Here is a 14,887-nt window from a genome sequence, read left to right on the forward strand (position 1 = left end):
GACACAGCGTGTAAACCCCCGCTGGGAGCTGCATGGGTCCGGCACCGGCCGCGCGCTAGATGTCGAGTAACACGTCATGCCTCGGGTGCCAGGGTCGGATCCGGCTTGTCAACATCGTGTCGGCGACGGGAGATCTAGCCTAGGTTGTTAGCATACGGCCAGTCGGCGAGCATAGGCAGACAGTAGGAAGGGCTCGCTGGCAACGCACCCAGTTCTTTTTGCAGTCACGGTAGGCCTGGAAGTAGTCCTGGCACATGGCCCTGTCCCCGCCGTTGCGGTTAAGGCATTGGATACTCTTGGACGCCGCCTCCTGGCAAGGGTCATACCACTCGCTCTTGCTCTTGCTACAAGTTGGTCGCGATAAGAAGCGGGCGAGAAGGTTACCTCATGTGGCCATCATGACGACGAGGGCGGTTCGAAAGTGAGCAGTGTACGGTGCGGGCGGAGCTGTACCTGCGAAACTTTTGCTTGTGCTTGTCGCTCCAAGGATCCTTCTCGTCTGAGGGCTGCGAAGCCATGTTGCTGTGGATTGCGCGACAGATTGTCGTCAAGTTTACTATGTGGCCGTCGACAGGGAATCAGAATACGTGGGCGCGACTTTTTCGTCGTGGGTCGTCGAATGGCTCTCTTCCCCTGCGCTATCAACGTCATGGAGGCTTCAGCTGGGAACTCGATTGAATCACGTGTGGGTTGCCTGTCACACGACACCACCAGCTAGCATGGAAAAGAACTCGGACCTCTCTGGCAACCTACAACAATAAATCGTCACCAACACACGCAGTTCAATTATAACAGATAATACCCTCAGTCGCGAACTATGTCACGGAATCCACGGTCGGGACAATACATGTCGCTCCCGGCAGCACATCAGAAAGCCCTCATCAACCTGCCCCTTATCTCGGCAGCGTCCAGCCAAATCTACTAGTCTCTTACACAATCTATCCACGTCGACGCTGTCCTATTTACCTCGTATATGTCACCCTGTATCTTGCCATCTTCATCTCCAAAACGTCAAGATGTCACCGCGAGAAACCCATGTGGGGTTGGGTATTTTGCCATTTTATTCTCATTAGCCGGCCCATGGCTGTCGTCGTCTATGGTATAATACAGCTTTTTTCGAAAGGACTGCTGCCAGAGAAGCTTCCTGCTCGGGAGGCAGGGACAATAACTTAGTGCCTCTCCCGTCTCCGCGGTGCTGCCCTAATGATATCATCGACCCTTAACAAAAGCTGTGATCGGGTTTTCTGGTTAACACTGGAGTACGCATGCGGAAACGCATGTGGAATCTGAGTACAAGCCACGCAGGAGATCAAGCTTACCTCGGCCGCCTCGCTTGCAGATGACACCACTGCCTTCTTCAGCTTGTAGCTTTCGATCACACCCACATCACGCATGTCCGCGATACCACCACCAGGCGTCATCAAGTCGAGGCCGTATGTGGTCATGCCGTCGTAGATGGCCTTGCGCAGGCGTGCCACGAGCTCGCCAGAGTCTAGACCGGCATTGTCGGCCAGGATGGTGGGCAGCTGGCGCAGGGCGACAGCAAAGGAAGCCACCGCCATCTGTCGCTTGCCCTCGACACGGGTTGCGGCGCCCTCGACGGCCTTAGCCATGACCATCTCGGCGCAGCCACCACCCAGTGTCGTGCGGGGCTCCTTGACCGTCTGTGACAGCACGGCCAAGGCATCGTGCAAACTGCGCTCGGCCTCGTCCAGCAGCTGCTCGGTGGCGCCGCGGAGCACGATGGTGCAGGCCTCGCCCGCCGCCACACCCGAAAACTTAATCAGTGTGTCCTCGCCGATGATGACCTCCTCGATTAGGTCGCACTGTCCTAGCTTGACTTGGTCTGGGTGGTCAAACGTGGACGCGATCTCGCCACCAGTTACGAGGGCCAGGCGCTCGATGCCGTCAAAGTCGGCGTGCTCGATCGACATGATGCCGGCGTCGGTGAACAGCTGCTCGGGCCAGTTGTAGATGAGCTGGCGATTAATGAAGCAGTTGATGCCATGGGCTTTGATCTTGTCCACCTTGGCCTTCATCTTATCCTTCTCGGCCTTTTCCAGCTCGGCCAGCTTGCTCGTTGAACCGACCTTCATACGGGCGCCAAAAATCTTGACCTTGTCTGTGTCCATGGAAGTGTTGGCCACGAGGATCTTGGCCTTCTCTAACCGCTTGGGCTGGTTGACACCAATCTTCTTGTCCAGGATAAAGCCCTCGTCCAGGAAAGAGTCGCTCAGCTTGCCGCCGGCCTTCTTGATAATCTGGATGTGGCTCAGGTCTGACGAGTTCTGCAGCCGCAGCACCGCGTCACATGCGAGCTTGGCAAAGTGATCACGGTCCTGTGCCAGCACCTTGGAGCTTAGTGTCGTCCTGGCGATCGCGATGAGGTCTTTCTTGAACGCCTCGGGGTTCGTGCTATGGTCGACCGCTGACTTCTCCAAGGCCTCGAGAGCCGCCCTGCTGGCTATCCGATAGCCCTCGATGATGGTCTGAGGGTGGATCTTCTTGTTGACCAGGTTCTCGGCCTCGCGCAGCAGCTCCGCGGCCAGCACCGACACCGAGGTCGTGCCGTCTCCGACCTCATCGTCCTGGACCTTGGAGATGTTGACCAGCACCTTGGCGGCGGCGTTATCAAGGGCGATGGATTTGAGGATAGTGGCGCCGTCGTTTGTCACCATGATTTCGCCGGTGGACCTGCGCTCGCCGTGATGCCGCGGTTAGATATGACACAGCAGAAAGTCATGGACGTCGACGTCACGCCGCGGGACACTAACGCCGACTGCAGGATCTTGTCCATGCCCTTGGGGCCCAGGGTGCTCTTGACCAGATCACCAACAGCGATGGCGCCGACAAAGGCAGAAAGACGAGCATTCTCGCCCTTTTCCTCTGTCGTGCCCTCCTCGAAGATCTGGGTGGGACTGAAGGACGACTGGAGGATGAGAAGCCACCGGTTAGCTGATACCCCACGCGCTGCCGAGAGAACGGGGGCAGCGGTCAGAGTCACAGACATACCATTTTTATCTGCACCAAGGATAGGGCAAGAGGTGTCGTTCGTGGTGTTGCCTTGCCCGTTGAAAGTAGTGTCGGAGCTGTGGGATGCCAGCAGGAGCGTATGTATCCGTACTATCACCAAGCTTCAGCTACGACAGGCGGGGAGGAAAGAAAATAATCAGGCCAAGAAACCGATTGCTGGAGTGCCCAAGGCGGCATTCGTGTATCCAGTACCAGTCTTCTGCGTGTGCACACGCGCCGACTGGGGTAGCTGGTACCTTTTTGAGCCCCTCATTACGGTTCTGGCCCACATCCTGGCCCACTTTGAGGACGCGGGCGGTGAGAGCTGTTCGAACTAGCGCTCAACGAGGACACACGCAACCACCGGCGCCCACCACAAAAAAAAGATGTCAGTCCACCCGCCTAAACAATAGAAAGGCTATTAGGGCTACAAGCGCAGGAATAGGAATAAATAACATTAGGAGCAGAACTACAAATAAGAACGCGAATAAACAAAAGAATAAGAGTAGGAGTAGGAAAAAACCATTGTAGTGGGTGTGGCAGCCTCTTGGATCGCAGGGCGAGTCACGTAGAATTATACGCCGCAACCCCCCCAGCCGCAGCAAAAGTCGCCGCCCGCCTTGTGAGTAAACCCCGCTCGCGCACATTCGCACAATTTTTTTTTCGAATCAAGCTGGTCGCGACCCAGAGCGGCAGGCAGCACAAGCACTCGACAAAAAAGCCCACACAGATCGACCACGACAACGGCCACCACCACCTCTCACAACCCCATTGCGCTCCCAATTTGCTGCTTGGGCTCACCAGTTTAGCCACGCCCATTTCACCCCAGTGACGCGAGCGGCTACTGCCCAGCATGGCGCCCTCTTTCGACCACCTCCGCGAGGCGGACCTCGACGAGGACGAGTTCGACGAGGACGAGATTGACGTCTCGGACCTTCGCGAGAGGTTCGAGGTTCAGGTCGAGCAGGGATACGATACCTTCGTTGTCATCGACGGCCTGCCCACCGTTACTGAGGAGCAGAAGCCCAAGCTGGTCAAGTTTCTGCTAAGGAAGCTGAACTCGGTTGGCAGGACGAAGGAGGAGCAGGTCGATATGCCCATGGGCCCTGATGGCAAATCGCTCAAGTAAGAACAAGATCCCTGGCCCGCGACACTGCGCGGCGCATGTGCACACCTTTTTCGCACATGGCAGCAGTTGCGACCATGGTGATGCTAATATACTCTTGCCGTCCCCGCCGCCCAGCTTCGCATTCGTCGAGTACTCGTCGCCCTCCGAGGCTGCCGCCGCTGTCAGGCAGCTCGACCAGGTTCCTCTCGACAAGAAGCACACACTCCGCGTCAACAAGCTTATGGACATCGACCGCTATGGCCGCGAGGGCAGGATAGACGACGAGTACCAACCCCCCGTTATCGACGAGTTCCAGCCCAAGGACCACCTCAGGTCGTTCATGGCCGACCCCGCCGGCCGCGGCCGGGACCAGTTCGTCATGTTCCGGGGCGACCACGTTGGAGTTTACTGGAACAACGAGCGAGACGCGCCCGAGAACATCGTCGACCGGCCCAACTGGACAGAGAGCTTCGTGCAATGGTCTCCGTTGGGCACCTACCTGATGTCGATGCACATGCAGGGTGTCCAGCTCTGGGGTGGCCCCAAGTGGGACAGGCTAGGCCGCTTCCCCCATCCCTTCGTCACCATGGCCGCCTTCTCACCCCAGGAGAACTACCTCGTCACCTGGTCGACCCGGCCCATCGAGATTCCCGACTCGGGCCACCCAGCCCTCTCCATCGACGACGACGGCAAGAACTACGTCATCTGGGACATCGCCACCGGCAAACCCCTGCGATCCTTTGCCAACCTGGATCTGCCCAGCGAGGACTCGAGCAAGCCACCTCGCAAGAACCCCTGGCCCGCCTTCAAGTGGGCGTCGGACGATAAGTACGTTGCCCGCCTGACTCCTGGCCAGTCCATCTCGGTCTATGAGCTGCCGCGCATGAACCTGCTCGACAAGACCTCCATCAAGATTGAGGGTGTCATGGACTTCGAGTGGGCCCCGTCGCGGCCACAGCGTGAGGGTATCAAGACATACGAGCAGCTGTTTTGCTACTGGACCCCCGAGATTGGCAGCAACCCGGCCAAGGTCGGTCTGATGAGCCTGCCCTCCAAGGAGGTTGTGCGTTCGCTCAACCTTTTCAGCGTCTCCGACGTCAAGCTAGAGTGGCAATCCGACGGCGCCTACCTCTGCGTCAAGGTTGATCGCCATTCCAAGTCTAAAAAGTCACAAGCCACCACGTTGGAAATCTTCCGCGTAAAAGAAAAGGGCGTGCCCGTCGAGGTTGTCGACACCATCAAGGACACCGTCATCAACTTTGCGTGGGAGCCCAAGGGTGACCGCTTCCTCATCATCACGACCACGACGCCGACCGGCGAGGTGGCTGTGGCACCCAAGACTGCTGTCTCCTTCTTCTGCCCAGAAAAGTCCAAGGGCCCCACCGCTGGCAACTTCAAGCTCCTGCGAACACTCGACAAGAAGAACAGCAACGCAATCTACTGGTCGCCCAGGGGAAGGTTTGTTGTCGTCGCCACTGTGCTCAACCAGCAGAGCTCGGACCTCGACTTCTTCGATGTGGACTTTGAGGGCGAGAAGCCTGCTGCCGAGAAGGACCTTACCGCCAACCTCCAGCTCATGAACACGGCAGATCACTATGGTATCACGGATGTCGAGTGGGACCCCTCTGGACGATTTGTCGCCACGTGGGCGTCGGCATGGAAGCACCAGGTACGTAATCACAGCGGTCATAGACGATGCTCCCTGGCCTGCTTGACTACTTTAAGCAGATGAGACGCTACAGAGTGCATAGCTAACCAGATGATGTTGGCCCTTGATAGATGGAGAATGGCTACCACCTGTACGACTTCAAGGGTGAGCAGCTGCGCGAGGAGCCCATGGAGAAGTTCAAGCAGCTCCAGTGGCGCCCGCGGCCATCGACGCTGCTCACCAAAGACGAGCAGAAGACGATCCGCAAGAACTTGCGTGAGTACTCGCGCGTGTTTGATCAAGAGGACGCCGAGCGCATTGCGGGTGCGGATCAGGAAGTTGTGGACCGCCGGCGTCGTATCCTCGAGGAGTGGCACGCATGGCGCGAGGCCACCGAGGCCGATGTGGCCGAGGAGCGCGCCGAGCTCGGCTTTCCCGAAGACCCCGTCGCAGAGCTGCTCAAGGCCAAGACTGCAGAACTGGTGGCCGACGGCCAGGAGGAGGAGCAAGTCATCGAGGAGATTGTGGAGGAGGTTCTCGAGGAGAACGAGGAGATCGTGAGCTAGATGGGGGCTGGGAATGATGTGCATGCCTGGCCAGGTGTGGTACCGGGATGGCCGCAAGTCCAAATATGGACTGTTTCATGCGGCGTTAATTGTTTCTCTGTTCATTTCCTGACAGTAGAACTGGGTGATTTGGACTTGCATTTTGGGCCTCTGGATGGGAGATTTGTGCTTTGCGGTGGGCGCTTGTTCTTTAGTTCGCTGGGTACGGCGTCCTGTTGCCAGCGAGCCATATGGGAGAACAGCAGGCACTCGGCTAGGTTCACAAAAGAGTTGAAGCATTTACACCGAGCGTTTATGGATTCTCTTTGCATCCCCCTAATTCTCAGAGCCGCAAGTTGTAGCTTGTCCTTTTGCTGGCGCCGAAATAAGTCACTTACACTTGGGTCGACCATTGCCTTGGTCAGTCCTTCGTCTGTATTGTTAAAATGCGTTCCAGGTACCTTCCAAGTTCGAGATATGAATTTGAGATACTCCTAGTGTCCGAGAAGAGAAGTCGGTTTCAAGTTCGTCAAACTACAGCAGAGCACCTCGTCAGAACGAACCACTGTGTACTTCTACCTGCTAAGCTCTGATGGCAGAATGGGTCGAGATCACGTTGAGTTTTCGTCATCGCAAACTTTCTAGATTGCTGCAAAGGTTGAGATGGTTTCGGCGTCAGCCACGGGCACACCTCGCCGGGGCCTGCGCCATCCCTACTTCAACTTCCCACACAACCTACAGTACGCGGCTGCCATGGATGATGTACAGAAACATCGGGGAAGGTGCCTACACCACGGCACGAGACATGCCGAATTTCTGGGCGGGCGTCGAGGAGGTCCACAAGGTGGCGGAAGGTAGCTAAACTCTAGGTGTTCCGTCGCCCCTCCCGTCTCCTCTATATTGGCCTTTACTCGACGTCTTTTGCCTTATTTATCCACCGCTTTCTGCTCGGCTGTTGTGACCAACGCAGCTGACTGGCCTTTTTGTCTCGCTTCCGATGTGACAGGACGTACATCTTGCCAGTCCCGACCACCTCACATGCGCACTGGCACTGATATTCGCTGCATGCCTACCTAGGTAGCCAGGCGGTAGTACGGAAGTTACAAGCAAAAGTCCTCTTCCAAGCCGGGTTGCCCCGCGGTCTCGGCTCGGTAGCTGGCAGGGAGCCAGGAGGACTCGATCATGCTGGCCTCGTTTCGCTTCCAACGGCTGCTTCCCTTGGCCGCCTTATTTGTTTTTGGCGCTCTGCTCTTTCTGAACGCGCCCCGATTTCGAGCCTCGCCGTTTCCCTCTCCATTTCAGGGCGTCCCTGGCTCTCTGTTCCCGGTCCTCGCGGCGGAGCAGGACGACGCCGGAGGCTGCGACCCGCGCGTCGCACGTCTCAGCTCCCTCGGGCTCTCCGAGGAGATACTCTACACCAGGCGCTGCATCGAGCCCGTTTTCGATCCGCACGTCGACCGAGATGCCGTCGTCGAGATACAGCAGCCCCTGATCGACGGGCAGGTCGCCGTCAACTTGTCGTCCTGCTCCCACAACAGGCTCCCGCCATGCGTGCCGCTGGCCCTTCGCGTCCCGCCTCCGGATCCAAAGCTGACGTACTCACACCTCATTTTTGGCATCTCAACCACGTACGAACGTCTGCAGGAGAGCTTGCCGGTGTTCTCGCACTGGCTGTCGGCTTCGGACGCCCTGCTGGTGGCGGTTGTGGTGGACGCCGACCGTCAAGGGGAGAAACCACGGGACCTGCAGGCTCTGGAACGCCTTTACCGGGGCTCGGACATGCGGCTGCGGTGCGTCAAGACGCGAAACTCGTCACTTACCGTGGACCAGAACCACTTCACGGTAATACTAGACATGCTCGAGGCGGCCACGCCGCAGACGCGGTGGCTCGGCCTGCTCGATGACGACACCTTCTTCCCTAGCCTGTACAACATGGACCAGGCCCTCGCCGCGCACAGGGCCGACGAGCCGGCGTGGCTCGGGGCGCTGTCGGAGGACCTCGAGGCGGTGCGCAACTGGGGCATCATGGCGTTCGGCGGGGCGGGGGTGTTCCTCAGCGTGCCGCTGGCGTGGGAGCTGGCGCCGCACGTGGGCGGGTGCGTCGACTCGGCGCGGCGCGGCACGGGCGATGCCATCCTGCGCGACTGCGTGCACGGGTGGACGCACGCCAAGCTAACGACGGTACCCGGGCTGCACCAGCACGACCTCATGGGAGACGTGGCGGGCTTCTACGAGTCCGGGCCGCGGCCGCTGTCGGTGCACCACTGGAAGTCGTGGTACCGCGAGCCCGTGGACCGCATGGCGGCCGTGGCGGCCGTGTGTGGCGACTGCTTCCTGCAGCGCTGGCGGTTCGGCCCGGACGCGCTGCTGGCCAACGGGTACTCGGTCACGCACTACGCCGACGGCCTGGCGGGTGTCGACCTATCCCGGACCGAGGTCACTTGGATCAGCCCCAACGGCGACGACAACTTTGCCTGGAGCCTCGGCCCGTTCCGCGACCGCGTGCCTGACGGGCGCAAGAAGACGTACAAGGTGCTCGACGCTGAGGGCGGCCCGGGCGGGCTGCGGCAGGTGTATGTCTACCGCGGCAACCAGGAGCTGGGCGAGAGGGACGAGGTCTTGGAGTTGGTGTGGACGCATTGAGGTGTCGCTAGTTTGGGCATGTCACGGGAGACCCTGGCCGTGCGTGGAATTGGTCTAGAAGGGGGAGCACCACAGAGGCACGCGCATCATATATGCTCATCTTTTCTTGTCCCTGTGGGTTGCAACTATGGTACCTAGAATCTCGGGTGTGCCCCAATGGCTTGGTGAAAAGCCGCCTGGGCCGTGCCGATGCATGTCATCAGGTTGGCGGTGTTGTTTACATGTTTGGAGTTTGGGAATAAGTGTGGTGTTTATCAGGAGTGTCAGGCGATCAGTCTCTTTCTACTTCATCGTTTGGTGTCTTAGCGACGGTGCATTTGGGAGAAATGAAACAGGAAATAGGCCAACGGATCTGCTGTTCTTCAGGTCAATCTTGACTTGACATGATATACTTAGGCAAAAATCATCAACCATACCCTCTCACCCTCTTCATCAGGAAGACCATGCCATTTGCCTGCAGCCTCAGGACAGTTTGCTCTACGGAGGTTGGTCTAATCAAGCGCTCGTTCGAGTCAGCCCCAGCAACCAATCCAAACGGTAGCATTCGAGTTTACGCCAGCTGGAGCTCATCACATCCGTCCCTCGTGATGAGCAACCTCAGCGAAAAGGGATGTCCGAGCACAATTACCTACAGTCCCGGATGCGGCCAGCGGATAAATTGCCTGACACTCACGGGTGGCCGTAAACGACAGCATGACCACACATCTCCAGGTCCAGCAGATCGGCATTGACCCAAGCCATCAGGCCCAACGATCAGCGGTCTCGGCCAGGTCTGTCAGGGACAAGGGCTGAGTTTGGCCCCCACAGTCGCAGTGCTCGCCTTGTCGCGCTGCGTTTTGCCTCTAATTGGCATTTATCTCGCTTCCAGTGGTCTCGATGGCCTCCCGCGCTGTCCCCGCCCTGGGCTGGCCATGGCACTCGTGGATATACAAACAATCTCCGGGGGTGCAATCGAGGGGATGCCGCAGCGGCACTGGCCGTGATTGGCCGGGATTCAAGTTGGGGAAATGAAGATCCCTCCGGTGGAAAACCACCCTCCGACGACGACCTGGTGGCGTTTCTCGATGCGGCAGACAAAAGCCGCCGGGCCTCGATTCAGACCGCGTTGGAGTGCGACGCGTCAAGCACCGGCGGCACTGGGCTGAATCGACTGGCGATGGAACGTCGAGCAGTGGCGTCGACGCTGTTTCGAAGGCTGGCAAAACGGTCCGGTAACACGGCGACGCCAGGTTTCAGCCAGCAACAGCCAGCAACAGCCAGCAACAGCCAGCAACCGCCACCCCCCGCGTTTGCCTCTCCCGCTGGCCGTGTTGCGACGCAGCGAGGCTACTCCCAACGGCTTTTTGTCTCTTGTCTTTTCTTTTTCGCCTTTGTTCAGTCCCCGACCCCGTCTGTGTTCCTGCGCAATAAAAAGAAGGGTAGTCAAGCTTTCTGTCTCGATTGCTTTTCCGCATCGCTTCCCTGCCATCTTGCGCCGATGGCGGGGCCGTGCGGGCTCTGCTCAGGCTGCTCGCGTAATTGACTTTTGTGCCTCTTGATTTTCACTTCCTTTTCTCTGGGAACATCCAGCCATTTTGCCCCTCGTGAAATGGCTGGAAAAACAGACCCCATACCTGACTGAATGAACATGGGGCACAGTCTTGCAGTCGGACTCCCCACCCAACTGCCGCCTGCCCCTGATCACCGACCCATGCACCAGCTGGCAGAGTTGGAAACGGAGCCTGCCCACACTTGCTGCGCAGTGCGCAGCCACTTGGGATGCTGCATCGCTGTGAACACACAGCCGAACGTGATGGGTGCAGTCAATGGGTGGTTGTGTGGGTGCATCGTGCTGTAGGTACCTATGTAACATGGAAACGTGCAAATTTTCGAGTCGGGCCCCCCATGTCAGCACGCCAACGTCACCCAGCGCAAGAACTTTCCAGAGCCAGGCGGCTCCTGGTTGGCTGGCATGGACGGCTGCCCCATCCCCGGCCCACCCTCTCGCCCATCCTGCCCTCTATCGCATCGCAACCAGCCGGGCGCCTGCCTGCCAGCGAACGAGTGCGCCGGCCCTGCGCCAGGGCGGTGCGGTGTGCTGAATCTGCACGCCCACCCCGCCTAACAGACAGCAAAAACAAGGGGGCGGGCAGCACAAGCTGGAGCCCGCACGCCGAGCGGTCAATCACGTCGGCCACGGCATCATCCAACCAAGTTTTTCTCCTTTCTTCTTTTCCCTTTTCCCTTTTGGCCAACCAATCCACCGTCACTCTTTTCCCTCCCCGTCCATTCTTTTCCGGTCGCGTCGTCATCGCACCCCGTCGCTCGCTCTGTATATGTTTTCCTTTTCGGTGTCGTCAATCGGCTGTAGATAATCCTAATCGCTCGTTTTGACTTTATCACCCAGACACCCAGAGTCACCTTGTGCTATTTCCGTCCGCTTGGTGTTTGGGCCACCTCCATCCTCTGATCCCACCACCGACCCCCTCAACCACCCCTGTTGGCGTTGCTTTTGCCCGCTTGAACGCCCGCAACCGCACAGCGCGATCATCTTGAGACGTTTGTCACGTCAGGGGCTTCGTCCGATCCTGCAAACCCACGATCATCTCGTCTCGAACCTCAGCGGGCCCCAAACCTTCGCTGTCATCTACCGGCCTGTTGCGGCAGTCTGGCCCACACGCCGAGGGTGCCTCGCTATTGTTCTGCAGTCTCTTTTGGCCTTCGGTCCCCACACCCGTCACCCGCCTTCTACCTACCACATCCTCGTGGCAGCGACTGCGAGTAAACAAACTTTAGAAACACGCCGTCGCCTCGGTTTGCCCCCTCCTAGCCACGAACCAGAACTTTGGCCTGCCGTAACCCGCGATCCGAAGGCAACAGCAACCACCAAACGAGCTCCCACGACTGATCTGTTGGCCCGTTGATTCTGGCTGTAAGCTCGACAAGACGAGCATACCAAAAGAGAGGGTTGTTGATCTACATGGGGATCCGGGAGAATGCTCATTGCCACACCATGATGGCTCTGGATGAACACGCCATTGTCGACGACACCTCGGCCACTCCCAGCCCGGGCTCGCCACCCGGCATGACGGCATCCAAGTCTTCAAAATCTTCTTCCTTTCATTCGCTCAACTCCGACGATGGGAGCGTCGATGCCAGCCACTTCGAGGACATCGGCTTGAACGACGACACCGTCGTCCACCGCTTCGATCGAGATGCACCCGCCAAAGCGAATCCCTTTAACCCAAACTATCCTGCCGATCTCCGAGCTGCCTCACGGAGGAACAGGTCGATTCCGCGTCCCTCCAATGGCCCACGAGAGCTAGGGAAATCGCGTTCCCTCCGCGACATCACCCCGAAATCTCGCCCATCCTTCCCCCCGATAGGGGCCGAGCTTCGGAGCATCAACGTGCGTAGCACCAACCTCAACACGCTATATCCCGCTCCCCTGACGAGCCCTATTCGATCCAAGAGCTTCGGCACACGTGGCGCCACATTGCGCCGCCAAAGGAGCCAGAGCCCCAACTGCTCCATGATCCCGAGGGATCCGAACAAGCTGCTCGTCCAACCGCGCAGGAGTAGCTGGCAGTCCACCCACGAACGCAAGTCCGTCTCGGATCTCGAAAGAGAATGCGAGGACGACGACGACGATATCCCTGAACACTTGATCCTCGACAACGTGCCCATCTCGCCCAGGCCGCAATCGGAGCGCTCGGTGAGGAGCCGGGCCAGCTCCAAAGACAACTCCCCCGAGAGGCCACCTCCCCAGAGGGTTCGCAGTGTTGGGAATGGTACACCACCAGTCGCCATGGCCCAGGGCTCTCTCAAATCACCCACATGGAAGTCTAACGGTCTCCTGACTACGTCGCCCACCGCCATGCACAGCATGGCTAGTCCCACGTCGACACCATCCAGCGGCGCTGTGAGCCCTGTCAAGACAAGGACAAAGAGCTGGCATATGGCCTTGGCAGATCTCAACGCCGAGGCAAAAGCGCTCACGGAGAAGCTTGAGGAGCATGCAGACGAGCTCCAGCAAAAGTCGCAGCAGAGGTGCAGTACAGGATCTATGCCGACAGGCAAAACCTCTTCCGAGAGTGCTGAGAGCAAAGCTCGCCACAAGTCGGCTTTGCCCGAACTGCCGCCTCTGCGACGGTCGAACATTATGATTGACCCCCTCCCGGTCTCCAAGGAGAAGGAGGCTGTGCTCTCGCGCACCCGGCCGTCATGGCTTCCTCCCAAGGACCCCGCTGAGGAGCGGCGCCACCTGAAGGAATACCAGCGCATGATGGCACAAAGCGCCGAGGCTGACAAGCGCCGCGAGACGGCCAGGAAGCTAAAGTCGGAGTGCCGCGACACAGCTGTGGACACCTTGATGCAGATCTGGGAGCGAGATGTGCTGCCGAGGTGGAACGAGGCCATCTGCGAACGCCGCACTCGGGAGCTGTGGTGGAAAGGAGTGGCTCCGCGAAGCCGCGGCGCTGTTTGGATGCGTGCCATTGGGAACGAGCTCGGCCTCAGCGAGACTTCGTATCGTGCCGCTCTCCGCCGCGCTGGCGAGGCTCAGGATCGCGACGCCGCCGGCAAGGGCACCAACAGTGACCAAAGATTCGCTCGCTGGCTGCGGGCCATCCACCGCGACGTTGAGTCGTCCACCTGGACTGAGCTCAAGATCTTCCAAAAGGGCGCGCCGCTCCATCAGAGCCTCGTCGATGTCCTTTCGGCCTACGCCATGTACCGAAGCGACATTGGCTATGTTCCCGGTTGCAACGTAAGTCTTGCCGACTCTCAGTACCCGTTTGGGACTATTCACTTTCTTCAAAGGGCCACCAATCTGACTGTCATCTTTTAGACTATGGCTGCTCTGCTGCTTCTCAACCTTCCTTCAGCCACCGAAGCCTTCATTGCTTTGGCCAACCTTTTGAACAGGCCACTCCCGTTGAGCTTTTACGCTGCCGACCCAGGGGCCAAGTCAACTGCTTACAGCTTGATCCTGCAAACGCTTGCTCAAAAGTCACCCAGCCTGCACGAGCACCTGACGAGGCTGCCAGACCACGATCCGGACATGTACCTGAGCGAGCTCTTCACGTCTCTCTTCACCGGATACCTTCCCCTCGACGCGGCCGCCAGGCTGTGGGATGTTTACGTCTTTGAAGGAGACAAGGTCCTGGTGCGGGCCGCCGTAGCGCTTCTCACCGAGCGCGAGATGTCACTACTAGGGGCCAAGCAGATCAGCGACGTCAGGGCCGTCCTCGAAGGTGGCTCGCCCACAAGCGCGCCCGGTGCCCCCCGGAAGCAGCACGTAGTTGGCCGGCCTGGGGAGGAGGATGCCTGGATCCGGGCCGTGCGGGAGGTCGGCAAGGCTTAGCGGCCATTCGCCGTCGCTCTTCCATCTCCTTGCTGCCAGTTCTGCAACACAGCGTCTGCGGTTCGAACCACTCACCACCCCGCGCCAAGCTTGCGGGATCGGGCGCGTGCTATATTGCACAAGCCCATACCCTGGCGGTCTCGCTTGCTGGCTCCACACGTGCACGGCTGCCGAGCTGTCCTCGTCTCTATTCATGTGGTACTCCACACAGGATATTGCATATCTCCTCTCCTGGCTACCATCACCAGCGTCTGGCAAACCGCCGCGTCTCCTACTCGCATCTCGCGGCGGATTTCTCCCCTTTGTTTCTTCAGTTCTCCGCCACGATGATTTTGCCTTCCACTTTTATCCTTCCCACCTACCGACATATTCACATTGACTAGCGCCTTTTGCCTGAACCTTATTGGTTATATTCTAATTCTCACCCGCCTCGTCCCTGCACTCAGCGCCGGCGTGCCCCCATTTTCACGCCCTTCATTACCGCGTTTGCAAGCACGCAGCGGCAATGATGAGCTCTCCCGAACATTACGCTTTGCGTGGACATATTCTTCAGCCATCTGCGAGGAAATCTGTTTCTCCTCCGCCAG

At 58.7% G+C, this 14,887-nt stretch overlaps 5 protein-coding genes across 5 annotated transcripts; 3 read left to right on the forward strand and 2 right to left on the reverse strand.

Annotated features, from left to right (window-relative positions):
- Positions 1–74: 74 nt before the first annotated feature.
- GGTG_10394 (hypothetical protein) lies at positions 75–518 on the reverse strand (the record flags this gene model as incomplete). Its single annotated transcript, XM_009228267.1, has 3 exons — positions 75–134; positions 209–344; positions 454–518. The coding sequence occupies 3 exons, from the start codon at positions 516–518 to the stop codon at positions 75–77; spliced, it is 261 nt and encodes an 86-aa protein (XP_009226531.1).
- Positions 519–764: 246 nt separating this feature from the next.
- On the reverse strand, positions 765–3,241 carry GGTG_10395 (T-complex protein 1 subunit beta). Its single transcript, XM_009228268.1, has 4 exons — positions 3,013–3,241; positions 2,775–2,929; positions 1,320–2,694; positions 765–1,229 (listed from the first exon to the last, which is right to left on the reverse strand). Exons 1-4 carry the CDS (start codon positions 3,013–3,015, stop codon positions 1,170–1,172), a joined length of 1,593 nt encoding a protein of 530 aa, XP_009226532.1. The 5' UTR covers positions 3,016–3,241; the 3' UTR covers positions 765–1,169.
- Positions 3,242–3,728: 487 nt separating this feature from the next.
- On the forward strand, positions 3,729–6,771 carry GGTG_10396 (eukaryotic translation initiation factor 3 subunit B). Its single transcript, XM_009228269.1, has 3 exons — positions 3,729–4,137; positions 4,256–5,789; positions 5,900–6,771. Exons 1-3 carry the CDS (start codon positions 3,866–3,868, stop codon positions 6,332–6,334), a joined length of 2,241 nt encoding a protein of 746 aa, XP_009226533.1. The 5' UTR covers positions 3,729–3,865; the 3' UTR covers positions 6,335–6,771.
- Positions 6,772–7,495: 724 nt separating this feature from the next.
- GGTG_10397 (hypothetical protein) lies at positions 7,496–9,151 on the forward strand (the record flags this gene model as incomplete). The annotated part of the gene is made up of 1 exon (XM_009228270.1): positions 7,496–9,151. One exon carries the CDS (start codon positions 7,496–7,498, stop codon positions 8,954–8,956), a length of 1,461 nt encoding a protein of 486 aa, XP_009226534.1. The 3' UTR covers positions 8,957–9,151.
- Positions 9,152–11,951: 2,800 nt separating this feature from the next.
- Positions 11,952–14,300, forward strand: GGTG_10398 (TBC1 domain family member 14; the record flags this gene model as incomplete). The annotated part of the gene is made up of 2 exons (XM_009228271.1): positions 11,952–13,703; positions 13,785–14,300. The coding sequence occupies 2 exons, from the start codon at positions 11,952–11,954 to the stop codon at positions 14,298–14,300; spliced, it is 2,268 nt and encodes a 755-aa protein (XP_009226535.1).
- Positions 14,301–14,887: the final 587 nt, after the last annotated feature.

This window comes from Gaeumannomyces tritici, assembly GCF_000145635.1.
Source record: "Gaeumannomyces tritici R3-111a-1 unplaced genomic scaffold supercont2.6, whole genome shotgun sequence".
NCBI lineage: Eukaryota > Fungi > Ascomycota > Sordariomycetes > Magnaporthales > Magnaporthaceae > Gaeumannomyces > Gaeumannomyces tritici.

Bases quoted from the DNA above. Each gene is read 5' to 3' on its own strand.
- GGTG_10395 (XM_009228268.1), bottom strand. The intron at 2,695-2,774 runs GTTAGTGTCCCG...CGGCGAGCGCAG, and splicing joins GACAAGATCCTGCAGTCGGC to GTCCACCGGCGAAATCATGG. The intron at 1,230-1,319 runs GTAAGCTTGATC...ACCCGATCACAG, and splicing joins CTGCAAGCGAGGCGGCCGAG to CTTTTGTTAAGGGTCGATGA.
- GGTG_10396 (XM_009228269.1), top strand. From the start codon at position 3,866: ATGGCGCCCTCTTTCGACCACCTCCGCGAGGCGGACCTCGACGAGGAC. The intron at 4,138-4,255 runs GTAAGAACAAGA...CCCGCCGCCCAG, and splicing joins CCTGATGGCAAATCGCTCAA to CTTCGCATTCGTCGAGTACT. The intron at 5,790-5,899 runs GTACGTAATCAC...GGCCCTTGATAG, and splicing joins CGTCGGCATGGAAGCACCAG to ATGGAGAATGGCTACCACCT.